A 22,334-nucleotide genomic window follows, 5' to 3' on the forward strand; every position below is an offset into this window, starting at 1 on the left:
CTTAAAAGTCAACTCTCGATATTACAAAAATAGCAATATATGTAACAAAGGCTAATATTAAAATCTCGACTATCATAAAATTCAATGACAAATGGTATTCAATTACGACAAATTTACTTTTTAATCCAACATGTATCATCAAAAGCAGTTGTTTTATGCAGAGAACACAGGCCAATTTACTACATTATAAAAGTGCATTCTGCTTAGAAGAAAACAGCTCAAAAATTATTGCACTTTTTGACTTATGTCAAACCTTTTATTAGTGAAATAGTCCTGAAGATATATTTCTACATATGGCGTTGTTTTACATAATCTTCAAGAAAAGACGGGACACATAAAATCTGACGGATAATTCAAAGACCACAGTACAATCTTTTCTTTTTTTACTTCAGCAAACAAAAGTACATGAATAGTGGCAAGTCTTTCGACAATAAATAATAAATTATAATTTTTTTTGCAGTACAAGAACAAACAAAAATCTTTTTTCCAGAGCTAACCAACGGTTGTTTTAACCAATAACTATACACATCTTTGGGAAAAAAGTTCTTGGACGGACACAAATTCACACACAAAATTCCCACGAAGCTTGTGGCAAAATAGAGGTATACCTTGTTGCAATGCTTTAGTACTTGGGCTTTTAAGGAGAGAATTCAACTAAAATGGAAAAGCAGTATCTGCAGTCCCCTTCTGACCATCAGCAGGGGGATTTGAAAATCAAGAACCAGCTATGTAATAGAACCAGGATCAACGTGTCATTGGGTTACAAGTCAACCACTGCACATTGCAATGAGCATATGAAATTCAAATTTGATCCTCTTCAGAATTCAGATTCATTCTGTGGGTCTAGCTTGCCCTTGGGGTCCACTGAATTGCAGAACTTATGTTGCTCTTCCAGGTTTTTGGCAAGGCTGTAACCAACTTCATTTCCAACAGAGGCAGCACCATTTAAACATGATGAGACCATAGGTCTTTCCATTTGTTAACGTCAAAGTTATGCAGACAGCATGAATCCCTTTCCCTGCAACTCACAGAATTTACATCATGGTTGTCTTCTCTTAAGTAATTTTGCAAGAAGTCTTGGATGTATATTGAAGTATATTTCAGCTTCTAGGCAATTCCCATGATTGTCTTCACAGTGTACAAATACAACCAGGGGTTGTTTGGATAAAGAGGCTTCGTGCAGTTTAATGGAGGGTATTTTTTTTCTAATGGACCAACCAGTGAACAAACTGGTTGTAAACCACAGTCCTTAAGAGTCTGGAGGTTCCAACACCTTGTCAGCTCATCACTGTAAATATTAAATAGTCCATTCCTCATGCCTCTATAGGACTCGATACCATGCTGTTCGGTGTATCTGGTAGTTGTGAGGACATGGATGCAACTTCACTCCCTGTTGAGTTAGAACCTGGTCCTCCTTCTGAAAAACTTACCTAAAAAAGAAAATGAAATTGTCATTTCCATTGCAATCAAGAGTATGTCTTAGTTGCATTATCTTTAAGATAGACGACCTTATTATGTAAACATGAGCACATATGTGATTAAGAAAAATATTTTGCATCATTCTCTAATTAATACAACTTAAACATTTTTTTTTTACAAATTGTCCAACAGTCATATATGTAGGACGCTAATTGAAGCAGTAAATGACGAAAAATACATTCAGAGAGGACATATTAAACAGTGACACTTACATAATCAATATCTATCGATCAGCTAGGCTCTTCTAATGACTCACCCATGACATCATACCATTATCTCGTGTAAAGGAAAAAATTGAACAAAAAAATCAAGATTGTATCATTATTGATGTTGTAATGGTTATTCATTTGTAACTGATGTGCTTTATACAATCATGTGATCTTTAAATTGTAATATAAGAGAGAGGCTATGAGAAATATTTTTTTATACATAACAGCATAACCGCAATAACGATGACGACTCCTCTTTTAATTAGTGGTAAAATTAAGTTCTTTGATAAAAAGGCAAGTTTAGTCAGTTTAAAAATATTATGTTCTGCTCTAGTGTAATGTATGGTATGCGGTTTGATAACAGAGAGGCGTTTTCTGTGGTGCAGTATGACAGAATATACAGTGTGCGCTTTGTGCTTGGTGTTGGCACTCACCAGTTGCTGAAATGCGGGCTGGTCTATGTCACTCTGCAGTGCGAAGTCGCTCAGTACTTTCCAAGGCGGCTGGTAACTCTGCACCTCCACTGGGTTTGCCTGCAAACCACCGTCGTGTCTCTCTGGACTAGCAGCCACCATAGGAGTCCCCGTCATTCCCTGGATGTTCTGCAGACAAGCCCCAAGAAAGTGTTTTGAGTTTACAGACTTGAGATCGTACTCGTTTATGAACACAGTCATGTAATCGTGTATTAGGTTTCGGCACATCTAATGTTGTGACACTTTTAAGACTTAAAAAGAGCATTCTCTTAGCATATCTTTCAATATTGTAGAAAATATAAGATTTTGATATTTGATATTATAAAGAGATCGAATTCGTGTTTTGTGTTATGTATATTTCTTTAAACCACTGCCAATTAAAAATATGCATTGTATATTAGTCATAGGCTGTAACCTAGACTAATTCTGTTAGTTTGTGCACATAGAATTTTTGCAGCTGTTTGCAGCCACAAAAGCTACATTAAAGTGCTGTGATTTTTTGCATCATTTGATTTTACATAAATAAACCGTGATTTATACTATGATATTTGTAGGATTTACTTTAACCCACATTATGTTATAACCAGTTTTGGGATAAATTCAAGGATTGCCATCACTTCATTTTGCCCCCTACTTTTGTGCCTAAAAGCACACTTAACAAGTACTCAAACAGACATAACTGTCTCAAACGTTCTTTCGGAATGTAGGCTAAATTTAAATGATTAAATTATTCCTCAGCTTCTTAAAGAAACAGCATTAACGATATGAATTGTATAATCCCAAATTAACGTTTAACCGTTGACAAATAGTGCTTAAATAAATGTATTGATAAAAACTATATAAATGATAAAAACCCATTTTACAAAAAGGATGATATTCAATAATGTGCTGTCTGGAAGCACTTTTTCGGTCTAGGAACGTTGCTTTCAGATAGATCCGCCCAAATTCTCTTCATATTGTACTAATCCAACGCCTTCATTTTTTTCTGTAAACGAAGGGTTAAAATAAAAAAAATCATTGTTCAATGTCTCGATTTTAATGTTAGCTGCTAATAAACTTTTTTTTTTCAAAAATGAAAACGATCGCGATTGAAGTAGGCCAATACATTACAATTACTTCAGGTATGCGATGGAATATCTCGCTTTTACCACAAAACCGTTATAATTGATTCAAAACCTAAACATACATGTTTTGTGTTCTTCAGTTAAACACTTTGTTTGTGACAGTTGCAGGAAAGATTTACAATAAAGCCTTATTTTTTATCCATTGTGGTTGCGGCAAGATCAAACTGCTGTGAAGTTAAGTTTAGTCTCCAATGCTGCTTTAACACGGAGCTGTAGACAAAAAGACTTGGCGTTTACAGCACAGTGAAACGCTTTCTTGATATAGCGAGAGTACTACAGTAGGTCTCCATGATAATAATATTAGATGTATATTGTGCAGATTTCCTTGGGTCTTCAATAGTTTCACTCGGAGAGCAGTGTCTTAAAACGCTCGGATCCTCACCGTTTTGTCATTAGGCTGTTGTTGTTGAAGTTGCTTCATTAAGATGCTCCTCTTTTTGTCCTTGCAGCGCTTGTTTTGAAACCACACCCGGATGACTCTCGGACTAAGGCCCGTCATTTCTACCAGTTGCTCCTTCATAAGGGCATCTGGTCTTGGGTTGGCAGCGTAGCAAGTTCTCAAGGTGTGAAGCTGCTTCTCGTTGAGTACAGTTCTGACTCGAGTGGTTTTTTCCGGTTGTTTGTGAACATGGGGTCGAAGCGCAGGCTGTCTGGCAGATATGGGTTCTGCTGTAAGAACGAATAGTTCAAAGAAATAAGAACTTGATAACTTCATATAATTGTAAAATATGAAATTACACTTATTTTGAAATAAGTATTTTATTAAAATATACTTCCTGATATGTCGGTATATTACAAGTACAAATGTGTATACCTATACATAAAACATAGTATATAATCAAAAGAGCGATTCAATTAACAGTAACAATGACTGATATTTTCTGCAAATTGAAGCCTTGCGCCTTAGAGAAAACTAGAAGGAACTTTACACAGAAAAAAAAAACATGAGTTTCCAGTTCCAACTACAGACATATCAGACCATCTGTGGCCCACGGCTATACGGAATTCAAGCCTTGAATGGAAAGGTGACTGTAATTAATTGCCATACACAGTCCTTTTACATTTTAGCAAGCGTACGGTCTTTGAAATCAAACATAAAGCTGTACAAGACATTAACAATATTATTCAAAACCGTGAACAGCGAGATGTTTTGTAGGAGACTGCTTTGTCGATAAAACTACAATGACGTGTAAAAACTCAAACCGAGAGTCCCCCAGATCATATAAAATTCTTAAATTAGACGGGATCAGTTAAAAGTCAATTAGCGCAGATTAGATTGTTGACAGTTTTAAATTACATCACTACTAGAAAGTTGTAAACTTGCTCTCATTTAACAGTTAGGTGAAACACCAATTCGTGAATCCCATTACACATCATGAAAGATACGAAGAAACAGAGAAATATTTAATTATTTTTTCCTAATTGTTTTCAATTACATCAGTAAGTAAAATACACATAAATGACAATCTGTACAGTAATTGGTTAAACTGCATCGAACATAAGCATAACGATTTATTGGTACAGTTAAAGGACTGGAATAATTACAGAAATAATAACCCCAATGATCAAAAATAATGATTAGAATTGACTGAATACTAATTGTGAATCCTTCATGAATTCAAAGAATCAAAAGGAACTCCAAAGAAATGGAAATAATATTGCTATGTGAAAAAGTCTAGTCTATTTTATATGCCTTTGAAAGAAAGGTGGTGTTCCCTGCAGGAAGGGAATCGGGAGCACTGAATTTATTCTAGGTTTATGAAATATTGAACAGTGTAATATTTCCTTGAATTATTTTGTTCTAAGAAAAGAATGACTTCTTTCTTTTTTACTTATTCTTATTAAAATATATTCTTGTAAACTTAATAAAAAGAAATGGTTTCACTAATTAATATAGGCTACCCTGTTCCGTTTTACAGGAGAGTCATTAGGGTGGCAGGCATAGCCGACTAAGACTTCTGGCTTTTCATTACAAAAAGAACACCCAAAATATACAGAGCTTTAAAACATATCACATACAAGAAAAAAATGTGTTACACTTTAATCTGGACGCAGATCATTCTGTTGTATTACAACATTCTATTCCGTGTCACTGTTACCCGTGATCAAATATGCACAACGTACCTGCCATCTGTAAAGGTCTTGCCGGGTGTAAAGGGCTGAGAGGGTCTCCTGCTCCCATTGTTGCCCTCTCCACAACATCGTGATCGGCTCTGCAGAACAGGCCATCCTCCCTCAGAGCAAACTCGTCCCCGGGGATAAGCTGCCGGCTGCAGGCCACACAGCGAAAACACTCGATATGGTATACCTTGGAGCGGGCTCTCATCACGAAATCATTCTTACTGAAGCCTATGTTACACTTGGCGCACTTTATCCCGTACAACCTGGAACACAAATTTCCCAGAAAAGTCAAAATTTACTCTGTTAACAATTTTAATATTAACATTAAAAAAACTACTGCGCATTGAAAAAAGCAAAGCTGTGATATTTCTACCACTATCCGTTAATATGATCGGTAACGTATGGCAAATGATACTCTCCCCATAGATGCACAGAGTATATAAAGCACATACAGTATAAAGCACATATGTCACTTGCATAGTTAAAATTATTTAACTGTTTTTTTTCATCTACACCAAAACAGAAAAAAAGCTCACAAGCAGAACTTTGTGTTACAAAGAAGAGAATCTCCCATCTCTTGATTATTTGATTTCTGAAAACAATTTGTGCGAAAGTATATTTGCCTACTTTGCAAAGTTCTACCAAGTTCAACATGATAAATGCAGGTACACTAAATTATCCGCAAGTGGAATGCACACTTTCATTCAGTTAATTATTAAACTTTCTGCGTGACCCCATGAAAAGTGACTCAGATTTTATTTACTGTTTGATTTTGGAAAACTATGCTGCAAGATGCAGAAAGGCCTATATAAGAGCTAATAACACATCACTGCCATAACCCTCACCTTTAATTTAGCATTCCGCAATTAACAATAGACTTGATAGCGATCGTATTAGTATTCTTTGCTGTCTTATGTAATTTAAGCTATGCTTTCATCTTCTGATATTTATTTTTAATTATAAAACTACAATTAAAACAATTATTATTATAGTTTATAATTGCGATTCTAGTGTCAATACTACAAAAATAACTGAAATAATCCAAAAACTATATTTAAATAAATCGAGTTGTATATTTCGACCAGATGTTTGCGTACATGAATATTCGGCTATTTTCCTTCTATTTAATATTCATTTTTGCTGTTTGCAATGCTCATACAAACTCACAACATTTAGGGGTATAAATTAACAGATGATATTCGATCGTTAACTGCTAATGCTCATATTTAACATATTTTTATAATAGAAAGCTATGAATAGATACTACGACAGAGGCAAATAGAAAACGTGTGTCAAAATGTACCAGAGCGATATTGTCTTGCATTTATGAAACCTTTAGGCTTTAATTGGTCTGACTGCAAAAATAACTCACCAGGCAGCAACAGTAAATTTGTCCCTACGCAAAACTTTCACAGGTATTCATTAAAAATTCGATCTTTAATTTTTGGAATTGGATATGTTTTATGATTTCTTCTTGTCTTCCAATGTGACAGAGAATAAAATGAAAAAAAAACAGCACATAACCATTTCTTAAAATACTTTGTTTTACCTACTGTTGTCAGATATACATGTATGTAATGTGTATAATACTAAAATATCTCTGAGAAAGAAAGCGTATGGCTAAAATCATATAAGAGTAATCCAGTGAAAGTCTTGCCTGTAGGTTAGCTCACCTAGTGATATTTTTGCTCTAATGTGATTTTCAATACGATACGGGACTTTGTTATTCGCAGATCGTGTTTTCAAGAAGTGTCACAACTTAGAAACGCAATACATAGCATTGTATTTTTTATCTGAATTACTGCCACTCTGTTTGAATGGAATTATTTTCTGATAAATAAATACTAAGATTGGAAATTATCCATCAGGACGTATGTGACTACAATTCGGAAGGAGTAGTGTTGTTAGTTGTTATTTCTCATATTTAATTTGATAAATCTAAAGCCAGACGAAAAAGGACATTCAAAACAATGCTTACCTGATGTAGTCTCTTTTACAATAGGTCTTCCCGTCTCTAACAAAGCAGGTACAGGATTCGTCCAAATACTGATTACATTCTGCACATTTCAAACACGCAGCGTGCCATTCCAAATCCGGAGAAACCCTCAAAATATACTGATCGTGTATTTGATTTCCACAACCAACACATAACGAAATGAGGCGTTTTTCTGCAAACAAAAACAAAAGCAAGTAAGAAGCTGCTCGGACCAAAATGAAGGAAATATTCTACATGAGACGTGGATACACATCCTGCACACTTTAACATTCTCCTGTAAAACTTCACCAAACAGAACACGCCAGTAAGAATTGAGGGTATTTTAGCACGCAAAACCTTTCATAACTGAAATATTGCAAATGTCCGCAACAGCAATAGCAATAAAAATAATCCATGATGTACAGTATTAATGTCATTACACTTGCATACTACGGCACTTTTACCTCAGAAGGTTGAACTTCATCGTTACAAAAAAGGTCATTTAAAAATAAAAAGTGTCCTTTGCGCCAACACGAGTCAAGACTAAATTAGACCAGCTGAAAAAATTAGGAGTCTAGTTAACGAATTAACCATGTGTTTGAATACAAAAATGTTTTCGCTTCTTAGATTGAGCGTATACCAACTTTTGTCTCTGCGTTAATGCGTTGTGGTACTGCTGACAAGAATGAGTGGACAGGACACCCTAGACGTTGCCCCAAAGGTAAACAAATTTATACTTAAAAATGATCTCTTCTTCTGGGTTAGGTTGTATCCACTCGCAACAAGCAGTTGCTGCTAAGAAACACATGCCATTTCAATGTAAAAAGTTGAACTTACTTTTTGGCGGATCTCCCATGTCTCCCATGTCAAGATAGTAAGGTGGTGTTAGGTCCACTGTGAAAATTTGGTGCTGCAGCGTTATACCAGAAACAATTTTTCGCTTGCAGTGAAGCAGTGTTTTTATGGGTTAGAGGCGCTGCGGTGCTGGGCTGGGTACTACTGTTCACGTTGAAAGTAAAGGGTACGCGCGCCGCAGTGCCTGGTCTCACTGCTGATGAGGCACTCTTGTCCTTATCTCTCACTCAAACTCTCTGCTCTAACTCTACTCAATCGCCATTGGTCTGACGTGAGGTGCGGGAACGTCATCTTCATGGAAAGCCGATTGGCTCTGAAAGAGCAGAGCAGCTGTTCCTATTATCACATTACAACTCTTGAAGTCCTACAGTAGTCTGCAGCTATACCATCCTTATTTCTTTTAAGGAGCCTATCTTTTGCTGACCTCTTCCATTTTCCTTCATTTACCGTATATTTTTCTCTTTTATTATCCTGCGTTCTGAGGTTTTTGGAGATGCTTGGGATTTTCATCTTTATTAAGGTTTATTTTATTAAGGCATTTATTATTTTATAGTCCAGCGCTAAAACAATATATGTGATATACAGAAACACTTATGAAATTGAATAATTTGTGAGTAGTCAACTTTGGAAAAAAACATTGGACTCTATTTGAAATTCATGAATGAGCATGGAAGCGCAGATTGGCACTTTTAACGTTTTGGCTGGTATGAATTGAAAAAGCAAGTAGTGAATATATACATGTATGTGTTTTACGTTCTTAATGTGATATACATGTACAGTACATACATACTTGTGAGTGTAAAAATGATTTGTAGTTAAAACTAGAGACATATTTTAATGTTTTTAAAACATTTTAAATGTCCTTGTGTATATTGTGATTGAACTTTACAGCCTCGAAACTTGTAATTTTCCAGCATTTGTTGCTCAGTATGTATTAAGAATGTAAAGCTGGGTTTATTTTTAACATGGTACAAGAGTAATTGCATGCTGCTTAAGCAACTTTATTTTTTATAGCAAAGTTATGAGTCACAGTGGAATCCAGAGATTTGACAAAACAACGCATAATTAACAATATTGTAACCTGACAAATGATTTTTAAAAATATTTACTGTCAAATATTTAATGAATGAAAAAGAGTGAGATACAATTTATAGTAGAAAGTTTATAAACCTTAAAGTGCAGACTACTTTAAATTGTCATTTTAGAGAAAAATCTAAAGGTGAACGGTTTGAAAAATGTACGGTGCAGTTGTTTGCTATTAAACTTTAAAAATATTCAGAATACACTTCAAGAGTAAGAAAGGGAGTACAATCAAAACGTCTAACTTTTAAGAACACATAGCCTACTTAAGCAGACTATGCAAAATAACTAGAAAGCAGAACGTGATTAAAATCAGTGACATCGTTCGATGTTTTAGCTTTGTAAACTAAAAGGCAATTATAGAGCATAATTACAGATAATGACAGTCCTAAACAGACAATGTGACACGTGGTATAATGTAAACTCAAAGTGAAGGGTAATTTTACTTAATAGGCAAAACAGAGCACGTACTAGTCGGCTTGCTATTATTTATCTGTAACTGCTAAATGTATACATTGTTGGGAAAGGTATAGACGGTTATGTAGCTTTGCAATGTGTATTCGTTGGTTTATTTTCCTCACACATCCATTAAATACATTTTTCTCTCCCGTCCACCCATATTTCACCTTACCCAAATATTACAATCTAAAGTCAGTGTCTGGATATATGTGCAGATATACACGAATACATATACAGACACAAAAGCGCCCTCTTCTGTTGCAAAAATACCTTTTGTGTCGGACCGGTCAGGCTTTAACTTTCATCCTTTGTCTTAATAAACGGATATGTAACAAATGTTCAGCTTTCTTAAGCGTCAGGATGTACCACGGTTTAGTGAATTGAAAAGTAATGTAACACTTTTTTGTTGTGAATTGTGACGTCATGGATACATTTAAGTAGAATTATCAGTGTCTGACGTTTACTAAAAGCAGGGTAAAAATACATTATGCTGAGAGGAAAAAAACTGCTCGTGTCAGAATCTGTTTTGTATTCCTCTCTGCTTTCCTTTCTTCGTGTTTCTTTATTTGTAGTGCTCTTGATTTATAGCAGAATAGAAGAAGTATAGTGAGGTAAATTAAAATGTAAAGCGGTTCTCGTTCAATGGATATTTTTTAAATGTTTTGTAGACCCTACGCTTAGACATATAATTAAGTCTGCCATTCTTACTGGTAAATTAAATCCGAACAGTGCTTCGAATAGTGCATGTGTTCCTATTTAAAGCTTGATCTTTGGTTGAAAAGAGGTATTTGAAAGAGAGAGAGAGACAGAGCAGTTTGTAACAAGGAGGCAATGAAGAAATCGTGCTTTCTGTGGCACTTTAGAGGCAATATAAATAATATTTTTAAAGCAATGGCAACAGTCTCAAAGTGTCATTGATTGAATAAAACTAGACTAATGAAATTTTAGATTTTAGGGTTAGATAATTTTGTAATCATTCAGATGTTGAAGCTCAAAGAAATGTTTTTTTTTTTGTTGTTTGTAAAATGTTCCTCTGCGTTTTGATAAAGAAATATCAAAGCGCCAGGATCTACCACTGATACTGTTTATTTATCTATTATGCTTTTTTGTTGCGGTTTCCGAATAATGCATTGTGTGACTGTTTCAAGATAAAGAGTGTGTAAATATACGGTAACATTGTTGTTATACTTTGCTTCTAAGCTCCGAAGTAAAGACAGTAAAATAGTAAAAATATATATTTAAGTAACCTTACTTAAAAAAGAATTAAAAAAGAATATAGGAAACATTAGTGAAAGCGATTGCAGGAACCACTGGCTGTTTTAGCATGTTCGGGGTTTTAAATTAAAAATTTAAATCCACTTAAACAATAAATACGTCATGCCGCTTTTGCGTCATAGTGCTATACCTTCTGCACATATTTGTGTTAAATAGTTTAAATTGCATACTGTGTTATGTCCATAATGCGCCGGTATTTACAATTACATCTCTATCCATTGTGTCCATCTCAAAGCAGACTTCACCAGCAGGTTTGACTGGTATACTGTACTGTATGTCCATATTAACGCACAAAATGTTTCATGGAATATTACATTCATATGATGTATTAGGATACTACCACATACCCTGCTGTAAAAAAAAAAAGGATTCACGTATGATTTATTGTATTACATGGGTTATTGCACCTGAACCACAAGTACTAAGGGGCGACCGCCCCTTAACTCTATGATGGCGCTGATCATTTCATAAAAGCTACTAAAATCATCTTAGAGGCCGTGCATTGACGACACCAAATATGATTTTCAAAACTATTAATAATAGAAATAATAAGAACAACAACAAAAATAATATTATGCAGATACAATAAATATGATAAATAATTAATTTCACTTTCTTTACTCCACGAATAAGCATTTGTTTCTTCTATTTTTGTATTTCATTGCTTATCTGTTTAGTTTTGAGTACTTTCCGCAATAGAGCAATATATTTATATACAGTAAGTGCTATTGAATACATTTAAAAAGATATGTTCATAGGTACATTTACGTTTTGACCGTGCTTTGGTGTAAGACAAATAAAATTAGCACATGTTAATCAGTTTCAAATAAACAAAAAAGGAAAAACGACATTAGAATTATTTTAAATATATACTGTACGCCAGTGTTTGTGGTTCGTCTATGGATTTTTTTCATATTGTCGGTTCAAAGAATCCAATAGAATATTACATTTTTAATGGTTGTATAGCTTTTCTTTAATTCTAAATATAAACATGAAGATTTTTTTCATTTCATAATTCAGTATTTTATAATTGAAGGGGGTGGGTAGTATGATATAAGACGTATATCTGATAAGCATTATAACACTTTTATTATTGTTCATTATAAATCGCACTGATTTTAGATTTACGTGGATATTTGGTGAATTATTCACAGTACAATTGATAATCATTTTGGACTCCATAGAGATCAATACAATGAAATAGAGCGTGCCTCGAAATTTGTTGAGCATCAAGGGTTAAACTGCTTTTGTCGTATGGGATTCTACCACAGTTTTAACTTTTCAGAAAAAAAAGACGTAACGAGGTAAGAAAAGATAATGTAATTGGTAGTTAATTCATTTAATTGTAGGCTTTTCAGCGGCAGCACTGGCATTATAATGTTCCTATAAACTGACAATAGCTATTATATTTTGTAAGTTAATTATGCTGTTTCTACAGTAATATTGGTTACATGATTGTTAAGTTTGCCTGTCATTCACCGTATTTTATCAAGTGCTTTTTTGTTACTACTCCAATTAAACCTCTTTTATTAAGGCGTATATAGGTAGTGGCCTAATTACTCCATTATTTCTTGACTTTTGTATTTTTTTATTTTTATCACATCTCTGACAGGGGCCATGTAATCTTTTTACATGTACCCCAATTAGCAAATGTGGGCTGTCCTTGACCGATCCGTGCTAAAGCTCCTAACAAACCTACACCAGGAGATGTACTCTCAACAGCTTCTCGCCGGGAGCGAACTGCAGTTACTCTTCTTATCAAGCCTGTCGCATTCGGCTAAGCACAGTGCTGTGGTACCACTATTATCTCCAGTTATTTAAAAAGTGTATGAATACGGAGAGAATACGGTTGTTCCCAGACTTTGATTTTGTTTATCAGCGTCAAATTTACGTTGTTTATGGAAACAATAGAATACCCATTTTGTAAAATGTCAATTCTGCATAGACTTTCATGTCTTTAGATTTAAGGGAATCCTCATTGTGTGAAACTTTATAATTCTCAAATCTTTTTGAGTATATACATTTTAAACTTTCGATGTTCAAATGCTGTAGGGTTTCTAATGAACTGAAAACATATAGTATGTATGTAGTGCGTCATTTTAAAACATATTACGAAACGTCTTTAATACGTAATTTTAATAATTCATTTCTTATTACTTTTATTATAACTGATTTTATACATTTCTTATTACTTCCAAACATTTCTTCTAACATTTGTTATAGCACCTATTGAATATAAGTGTAATTAGACTTAAACAAAGGTAAAAATTTCTGACTGTTAGCATCAATGAAGTATACAAAATGTTTGCATGAAAGCAATACTTCTGTTTGGGGCTTTGCATACGATCTATGTATAGTCACTGCACTTTTCATCAGTTATGTTATGAGTAATTTCATTCATGGTAGATAGAAACTGATTAAAGTTGCCACACACTTTATCTGTAATCATTTCATTTCCATTGATTGGAGATATCAGCTGAGAACAAATTCTCATCCACAATGACAACCTGGAGAATAGTCATTTATACAGCAAGGCTTTTAATGGTGCAATTTTGAGTAAATTGGGATTTGAACCGGGATTTGATCCCATGGCCTTCCAATCCAGAGTCTTTACCGCTATTTCACGTTGACCCAAACTACGTGAACTACAACTCAAAGGAAGGAAATAATTAACGATTTTAGGCACAAAAGTATTATAGAGTCTTTCACATTTTCTTTCACCCAATTAAAATGATACATATGAAAAGACAGCACCTGCTCTTGGTGTCCGATGTTAAACTGAAAATAGTATTTTTATTTTATTTGAAAACATTCAAGGATAAAAAAAGATCTCAGTATATGTGTAACTCCAGAATGATAACAATTCTATTCATAGATGGAGTGTGATTAAAGGAACTGAAATTATCTCATAATTATTATCAATCTTTTATTTTGGAAAAAACACATACTGTACATGGTATCAGAAGTGCTCCTAAATACGTTTGACTAAAATAAACATCAGGTAGTAAAATGTTGTAGAATTTACGTTTTCTTTTTTGGTAAGGAACTTCCAGTTGTATATAAATTCATATCAAAATATGACAACTGACAACTTTACAGAAGTATAACCTCTTCATATTCCATCAATATAAAAACTTTGCAAACATTTATTTCTGTTCTGATTTAGATGCATAACCATTCCTGGTTGATTTAGACATTTGGAATTAATGCTTATTATTGCTGTTGAATGGAATAAAGAATCCCATATAATTCTGGATAAGGGTTTTGTTTTTGTTTCCAGAGCTGGGTGGGTTACTGTGTGTGTGCAGATGTCAATGTATTTACCTATCTTAGAAATACAATATCAGGTTAGAAACAAACAGCACAAACAGTTGCACTGAGAACAGTGTTTGTAAAATGTTTGTTGCAAATGAAAAACAAGCTAAAAATAAATACAGAATTAATACATTTAATTTGATATAAAGCATTTTCAAAAAATATTGTAAGATAACAACTTGCATTCCCAAGAATGCGATAAGGCTGTAGAGAATCATTGTGAACAACAGTAAGGCATATAGCATTATAATTCCTGTAATTCGGGGAATAAACTGATAAGCAATACAGATTAGGTAAATTATTGAAGTTTCTTGCATTTCACAAAAAAACTTTAATTTGACTCTTTTGATTTTCCTGGATCTTACATAATAGAAAGTAATTTATTTATTCAATGGAAATTTTGAGAAATTTGAAGTTATGTGATAAATATAATTGTGCTACTCTACAGGCAATGGTAACAAAAAGCAATGCAATCATAATTTAAAACATAATTTGACATCTATGAAATTCTGAAGTCAACTAAATTCACCTGTGGTAAAATGTGCAACATTGCCTCTTCATGTCTACCTCCAAAGTGAATGGACTAATCAAAAATAGAAGGAGCCATTTCTAATATTTGTAATGCACATATCACTTTCTGTCTGTTTTAACGTTACAACTAAATGCTTTCAAAATGTAAATTGCATAATCAGTATTTCTATCACAACGCTGAGTAAGAAATTAAGCAAAAGAAGTGCATTTTTTGCTGACAAGTGAAAATAACTTTTGTCAGTATCACAGACAGGAATTTAAATGACACAGTATTTAAACTGCCTTAGATGTCATCAGTAAACATTGTGTTCTATATTTCACAGTGAAATATAATAAACACAATACTGCTATTTAGTACACAAAGAATTGAGCAAAGACTGAAACAGAACATAGAGAAAAAAGCTTTCTCCCTCTTCTTCCACATAAGCTGTAATGTTCCATTCAGTACAATGTACAATGTTCCATACATGTACAGTAGGTTGGACTTTGTGAACCTGGATGGAAACTTCTCTGCAAGCAGTGATAGATATAAAGATCTCTGTTGAAGATATCTTCATGGGTAAATGTACAGTACCTCTATTAGACAAAGGAGAATATATAATAGTTTTGTAACATATTCACTTCTCATGAAAATTTGGATGCAATCATGTTGCATTGACATCAACCTGCAAAGCTTAATTTAGGAAAATAACCTTTTAGTGACCGATGACAAAAGAAAACTGGGGTCTTGATTACGTATGGCAAGAGAGAAATTCAAAATATACAGCACATTCCTTTTTCTCAGTTTTTATCAACTCTCCCAGTTAAATAATAATAATTGCAATGGTTTAACACAACAACTAGGTTAGCAAAACTACATTCACACTACTGGCCATTCAGGAAATGAACAGTGCAACACAACAGGAAATGAACAGTGTAACACAACAGGAAATGAACAGTGTAACACATAATTCAATTAATTAAATAGAACATAATGAAGATTTTTGAAAATCGTGTGTGTAGTTGTTTGTAAAATACATACACATGAAACATTAAGAAACAGGATATAGTGATGAATCATAATTTCTTAAATAATATGAAAGTTTAAAATATTTACTGCCATGCCAATGCTTGTATCAATAGCATACATTAGCTAAAAACAAACCAAAACCATAACAACGGTATGCATTTACAATGCAAACATCAGAACATTGTATAAAGGGGCCCCATTAATAAAGGGGCACAAAATATAGTGTTAAATAACATGTGGTGAGGAGGAAGGAGTGTCTGAGTTTTTGACACCCATAGTGTACCCAAATCTGTAGCTGTTGTGCTCCATGTTTATTCAGTGTACATAATGCTTTGTTAATTCTAGATGTAGAACATTCCAGATGAAAAAACATCCCTGAAGTTCATAAGCCAAGTATTGTTTAATGAAAGAGCAGGTTCTGTCCAAAGTTGTGAAAGATATTTTTTTTCTGAAGTCTGTCCTACCAGGACTATACTGGACTGGTGCTATGAGAGATCTAACTTTTAATACAAATGCAGCTGGATGTTTAGATATCTAAAACTTCAGGAATTCAGAAAGAGTATTAACTACATACAGTATGTCTTAACTCTATTCACAAATATACATTCCCAAAATGTACGCAAGTATTGTACAAAGCAATCTAGTAAGATTTTACAAATTTAGGAAGTGCCCTGTACATAGTGAAGAATATGCTTCACGTATATATTTAAATTAATTATCTGATGGGATGGAGTTTTTAGGCTATTGTATTACTCCACGCAGTGTCCCAGTCAGGAGAAAACCTAATTAATTCATTTAAGTTTCCTAACTTTTTGTAACAGGTGGAATATTGCATGCTGTTTTCAATATGCAACTATTGAAATATGATACTACCCTTCTGAACTACAGTAAATCCTGTAATCAGCAATTCAGACATATAGTGCTGATCTACAGTAAGTCTCCGGTATAAAACTAGGAATAACCTTCCTGAAATGTCTTAAGGCATTCATTGTTAAATATATCTTTAAGAGTAAAGATACCTCTAACTGACAAAGGAGAATATATAATAGTTTTACAACATGTACCGTACATATCTCATCTTATTGCAGCTAAGTTGTGTGGTATTAGGATTGAACTGTTCCAATTGATTTTTAGCCTGATATGTTGCCATATTCAGTACGTTTGGTTCAACAGCAGAGGATAGAATTTGCAATGTTTCTAAGACACAAGATGTCTTTTTTTGCATATAAAGATATATAATGTTTTGTAAGGTTAAAGTTTTAAATTGAAAGATATATAACAAAATTTGGATGACTCAAAACTTCCTTCATCTTAACTGGGACAAGACTGAAGTCATGCTTATTGGCACCCCCCATCAAGTTCGTAAAGCCAGTCCTGTAACCCTATCTGTAGATGGTTCTGTACTTGAGCTTCAATCAAAATTGAAAAACCTTGGGGTTATATTCAATTCTGGCTTAACATTCGACCCACATGTGCAGCATACTGTCAAACATCTTTTTTTCACCTTAGAAATATCGCTAGACTATGCCCTATGCTATCATTAACTGTGGCTGAAAAGCTGATCAACACATTTGTGTTCTCTCGAATTGACTACTGTAATGCTCTACTCGCTGGGGTATCTAAATCTACTCTGAACAAACTGCAGTATGTCCAAAATTCAGCAGCCAGAATCCTGACCAGGTCTAGTGCCAGTGTTCACATTGCTCCTATCCTGGAGTCCTTGCACTGGCTTCCGGTCCAATTCCGTGTAGACTTTAAAATCCTTATGCTCACCTATAAGGCTCTGCATGGCTTGGCACCTCAGTACCTGTCTGAACTATTATCGCCCTACTCCCCACCTCGCAACCTCCGCTCTTCTAATTCTGCTCTCCTTACTGTCCCCCAGGCCGTCTACATTGTATGGGTGACAGGGCCTTCTCCTGTTATGCCCCCAAGCTCTGGAACTCTCTCCCCAAGGATATCAGAGAGTCACTAAACTCCTTCAAATCCAGACTCAAAACCCTCTTCTTCAGAAAAGCCTTTACTTAACTGGTTCCATTCTTCACCCCTCTGCTTTTCTTAGTACCACCATCCACGGTCTCCTCTGTATATTGTATTTGTGTTTTATCTTGTGTATTCTTTTTATTTATTGTTGTTGTCATTCTGTAAAGCGCTTTGAGAAGCCACCTTTAAAGGCGCTATATAAAATAAAGTTTTTTATTATTATTATTATTCGCTGAATCCAGGGTCCCAGCACTGCAAGGCAGTCATGCTTGCCACTGCACCACTGTGCCACATCCTTCAAAGATATACTTATTTCTTGAAGTGTGTAGATGAGAGGAAAAATACTGTACAATTATCTTCTGAAAACCCCTTAGTAACCTCCCAAACATACTGAGTATTTATAACAGAGTTTAGGTTAAAGTAAACTCTCTTGGTTTATTATTGAATTAAATTTATATTTTTTAAAAGGGACATATTAAAATGTGCTTAGGGGATATTGTTGTGACAAGTTACTATGTGCTACTACAATGCAATAATAAAGTTTGTAATATATTAATTCATATTATATTCCACATTGTAAATGTGAGAAAGGAAAAGTACAGTCAGTCTGAGTATATGATTTGTGAAATTCAGAAAAAAAGAACAGTATAATCCTCAAAGTTGCTGATGAGTTTAATATATCAGCTAAACTCAGATTAGACTTGTCTCTGTGTATTACGTCAGTAGGACAGTCAAACCCTAAATAAAATGTTGTAGATACTTAATTTGAATAAGGTTAATTTACTGCCTTATATCACCTGGTAGAGAGAAAGACAACCTGACGATAAAGATGAGGTTGTTGGAACCCCCAGAAGAGACAAATGGAATGCCATAACACCAATGCAGAATTCTTAAAGGGGAACTGCAACACTTTTTTTATATTTGGGGGGGTTAGAAATAATTGGCATTGATGAGTGCCTTTGAAACCACAATAGAAGTAAAACGTACATGGTGATGTGTAAAAACTCCAATTTACATCACAAAATAGATAAAATTTCCAGATATGTGCTATAATACCCTCATTGTCTGTGATTCAGAACGAGGCAACAAAACTTCTGGTGACGTGAACTGGCCATATTACATTGTAAGCAAGCAGGCTTGTGAATACATTTGTTTAATCTTAAAACTGTATTTTCATGCACTTCTTAACTTAGGCCTTAAAATTATGATAAAGCGTTTGCTTAAACCTATCAAGCACTGATATCACCCTTTCACTGCATTCTCTTTTCATCAGTTGCTTTTTATGAGCAAAAATTATAGGAATGGCACCTGGTTTGAGCACAAGTTTTGGTTCATCATCTGAAATGATAATACAGTATATTTCATATTACAAACTGTCAGGTTTCATAATCATGTATATTCCAAAGCATAGAAAATTTCAATATACATGTCCTATACCAAATTAACAATATTGAAAACCATCTATTTCTGTTGTAATAAATCACATGCTTTAGACCAAGCAAATTTAGCAAATGTACTAATTTAGATATAATGTTATAAAACTGACACATACAAGGCAACTTGTTTTTTAGATACTTAAACAAGACTGTCAATTTGAATAAGTGCAATTGAATTGCATTGAACATATCAACTTCGAGACTATCGAGAAGGTTTTGCTGACAAATGCTACATACTTGTTAACTCTGCATGCAGATCATATTTGAATATTTCTATGGTGAAATGTGTTTATTAGCTCATACATTGTATTGCATTAGTCTTTAAAGTGACTAGTGAGCAGGAAGGGTATGGTTTACATCACCATCCTTGCAAACTTTACTCTCACCCATGGCAACAGCATGGCAGCCATTCAATACATTCTCAAACTTCATGATTTTGTGCTTAATTCAGAATTTGTCAAATTGTGTGATACCATCTATTAATGTATTTTGTTACCAGGATTTAATAACTGCTCTGAGAAATTGGGACTGCAGTTTCCCTTTAAGTTACAAAGTTACTATTTTAAAATAGAAAAAGGGTACAATTAGAAGATTGAATGATGAAGGGTATTTGAAAGTTTGGATGGAAAAATGCAGCCACACGCTTGGCTGAACATGAAGTGTCGGAGTGCCATAGAAAGGCTATGGTTGCATACGTTATGTGCTGTGCTGATAATGGTCTAATAGATTCAGAACTAAAAAAGACAGTTTGACAATTAATATGTGTATTGGACTAACATTTTGAAAAGGGTGGTTGCAGTGGTGAAGTTTTTAGCAGAGTGAGGGCTGTCTTTTAGGGGATGCAGCGAAACGTTTGGGCGCCCCAACAACGGGAACTTCATGGGTGTTCTCGAAGTTATCAGCGAGTTTTATTCCTTCTTAAAAGCCCATATTGAAAAATATCTAATCGTCGATGCAGTGTATTGACTGATTTGAGACTATTGACTGCAATGGACTTGCACGAGTTGGGAAAGTCCTGCTGTTCTTGAAATAATGCGCTCAAACAGGGTGGTCATTGGTCTCTCCTGTGCTGATCTTGTTGTTGTTGGTTTCAAAGTAAGCATGCGCATTTGTTGGTGTGGTTAAGCTGTGATATGAATTACACATAAAAACTACAATAAAGAAATTACCTGCAAATTAACAGACAGAAGTAGTGTCCATGTGGTCAAACATTTATGTTCCAACAGTTTACTGGAATGTTTATCAAGTTCAATAATTTTTTCCTCTGAAGAGAAGTGTCCATTTGCCAAAGATATGGCAAAACCTTCCACCCCCACCAGCATTTTAAGCAGAAGCAGTTGTTCATATAGAACATCTTGACTGGAGTAGCGCAGAGCAGGGAACACTGTTGAATTGCACTCTGTTTTTTTAACACTGCAAGTGGGAACTGATCATTTGAGAACTCCATGTCATTATACTAAAACAGCTAAAATAAGCAGGGTGCATGGATTAGACCTAAGATTTTTTTTGCCATTGTACATGTCATTCAACTTCAACCATTTTGCCCTTCATTGATGGAATCCATTAAGGAAGACTGAACAGAAGGAGTTTTAAATTCATAGCATTGTCCCCCTCTTCTCCCATTTTAATCTGATTGGTGTCCAGTTGTTTTGATGCAGCTTGTCCTTATTTTGATTCAATTTCTCTTGCAGCTTTTCAGCAAGGTTAATGTCCACTGACTCTTTTTTGACCTTCTGAACCACAATCTGCAGGTTATCACGTTTAGAGGTGAATGCTGCCAGATTCTTCTCCAGGGAGCAAAACCAATCCGCTACCCTGTGAAATTCATCTTTCAATACTCATTGCATGATGCACTGAAAATTCGTAAGATGTTGTTTAGTCTTTCCTAAATGGTGGTACATAAAGAAGACTCTGGAGAAGTCAAGAAATGATCCCTTTTATTTTTTGCTTGAGTGGAGAACATGTTTCTATTAACTTATTTCATTTTTGATAGTTTATAGTACATCTTATCAAAATGGTTGTAAAAATCATAGCAAAAAAAGCTAAAACGTCAGGTGAGAGGGAGCTGAAAGATCAGGCATGAATAGCTGTTAGCAGGTCATGTAACTATGTTTACATTTTTTAAAGTTTTCTCACACCTTGTTATTGTTTCTTGTTCTCTGATAGATTATTTATGAAACAGCAACAAGGAATATTATATCTAGTTCTATCTATAGTTAGTTCATAACATTATGAAGCAATGTCTTATCTGTAAACTTTAAGTTTTATTATAAATGTAAAGACCATAAAATATATTAAATGTTATGCTTTCACTTGGCTGTATGTCTTTTAGTATAACATTTTCTTAGTTATATATATACTGTACGTAGTCTTACCTAGTTATATTCACAAAATATACTTAGCTACAAAATATGGGCCAGTAACCAGGGTCAATTATTCAAAGATTCTGTGGATACATCTGCTACAATTTCTATGAAGCTGTACACTTGGTCATTGCTAGACGTTCTGTCTTTAAACACAGCTATTGGTGTAAAAACCCAGTTAACATTATATTGGTGTATAGAAATAGACTCTTGAACATTATCAGTGGAACAGACAAGGTCTTGGCAAATGAAATTATATTTGACCAAGTGATGGAGTAACAGAAAAGCAGAGACATTTAAAAAAAAATAACAATATGAATTTCTTTTGAGAGTCCAGAGATATTTAAGTTTGCGAAACGGGTTTCTTCTTCCTTGTCCATGTAACGAACAGTTCTTTCCGGACCCTATGCGGATGACACAATCCGACGGAGTGGGGAAACACTAGGGAAACGTCATGCAGGAAAACTGGGCTGAAGACAGGGGGGCGTGTCCAAGGTGCGCTGGTGCACGGGGGAGGCGTGGCCGAGGCGAACAATCCCAAAGAGTAATCCTTAGAGTATCCAAAAACACATGAGTAAGTCCAAAACCAGGAGATCCATCAAAACAAGGGAATTAAAACCACGAAGGCCGGGTCGGAACCGGCGGAC

General features: G+C 34.5%; 1 protein-coding gene across 3 annotated transcripts; it reads right to left on the minus strand.

The window, feature by feature from the left end:
• Positions 1 to 225: 225 nt before the first annotated feature.
• isl1a (ISL LIM homeobox 1a) lies at positions 226 to 10,115 on the minus strand. 3 transcript variants are annotated; one of them, XR_015935957.1, is made up of 8 exons: positions 10,046 to 10,113; positions 8,219 to 8,549; positions 7,385 to 7,574; positions 5,410 to 5,669; positions 3,668 to 3,954; positions 2,123 to 2,290; positions 1,692 to 1,755; positions 226 to 1,430 (listed from the first exon to the last, which is right to left on the minus strand). XR_015935957.1 is itself a non-coding variant. In XM_088629523.1 (7 exons), the coding sequence occupies exons 2-7, from the start codon at positions 8,244 to 8,246 to the stop codon at positions 1,314 to 1,316; spliced, it is 1,047 nt and encodes a 348-aa protein (XP_088485649.1). In that variant the 5' UTR covers positions 8,247 to 8,549; positions 10,046 to 10,115; the 3' UTR covers positions 226 to 1,313. The 3 variants fall into 3 exon arrangements, 2 of the variants coding, with proteins under 2 accessions (XP_088485649.1, XP_088485648.1); XM_088629523.1 differs by lacking the exon at positions 1,692 to 1,755 and having other exon boundaries at positions 3,668 to 3,951; positions 10,046 to 10,115; XM_088629522.1 differs by lacking the exon at positions 1,692 to 1,755 and having other exon boundaries at positions 10,046 to 10,107.
• Between the last annotated feature and the right edge of the window lie 12,219 nt (positions 10,116 to 22,334).

This window comes from Lepisosteus platostomus, chromosome 4 (assembly GCF_059453375.1).
Source record: "Lepisosteus platostomus isolate fLepPlt1 chromosome 4, fLepPlt1.hap1, whole genome shotgun sequence".
NCBI classification, from domain to species: domain Eukaryota; kingdom Metazoa; phylum Chordata; class Actinopteri; order Semionotiformes; family Lepisosteidae; genus Lepisosteus; species Lepisosteus platostomus.

Coding starts and splice junctions, on each gene's coding strand:
- isl1a (XM_088629522.1), bottom strand. CDS start 8,246: ATGGGAGACATGGGAGATCCGCCAAAAA. Junction 5,670..7,384: donor TGTAAAAGAGACTACATCAG/GTAAGCATTGTT, acceptor TTTGTGTTCCAG/GTTGTACGGGATAAAGTGCG. Junction 1,431..2,122: donor AGCCCGCATTTCAGCAACTG/GTGAGTGCCAAC, acceptor TTTCTTTTTTAG/GTAAGTTTTTCAGAAGGAGG.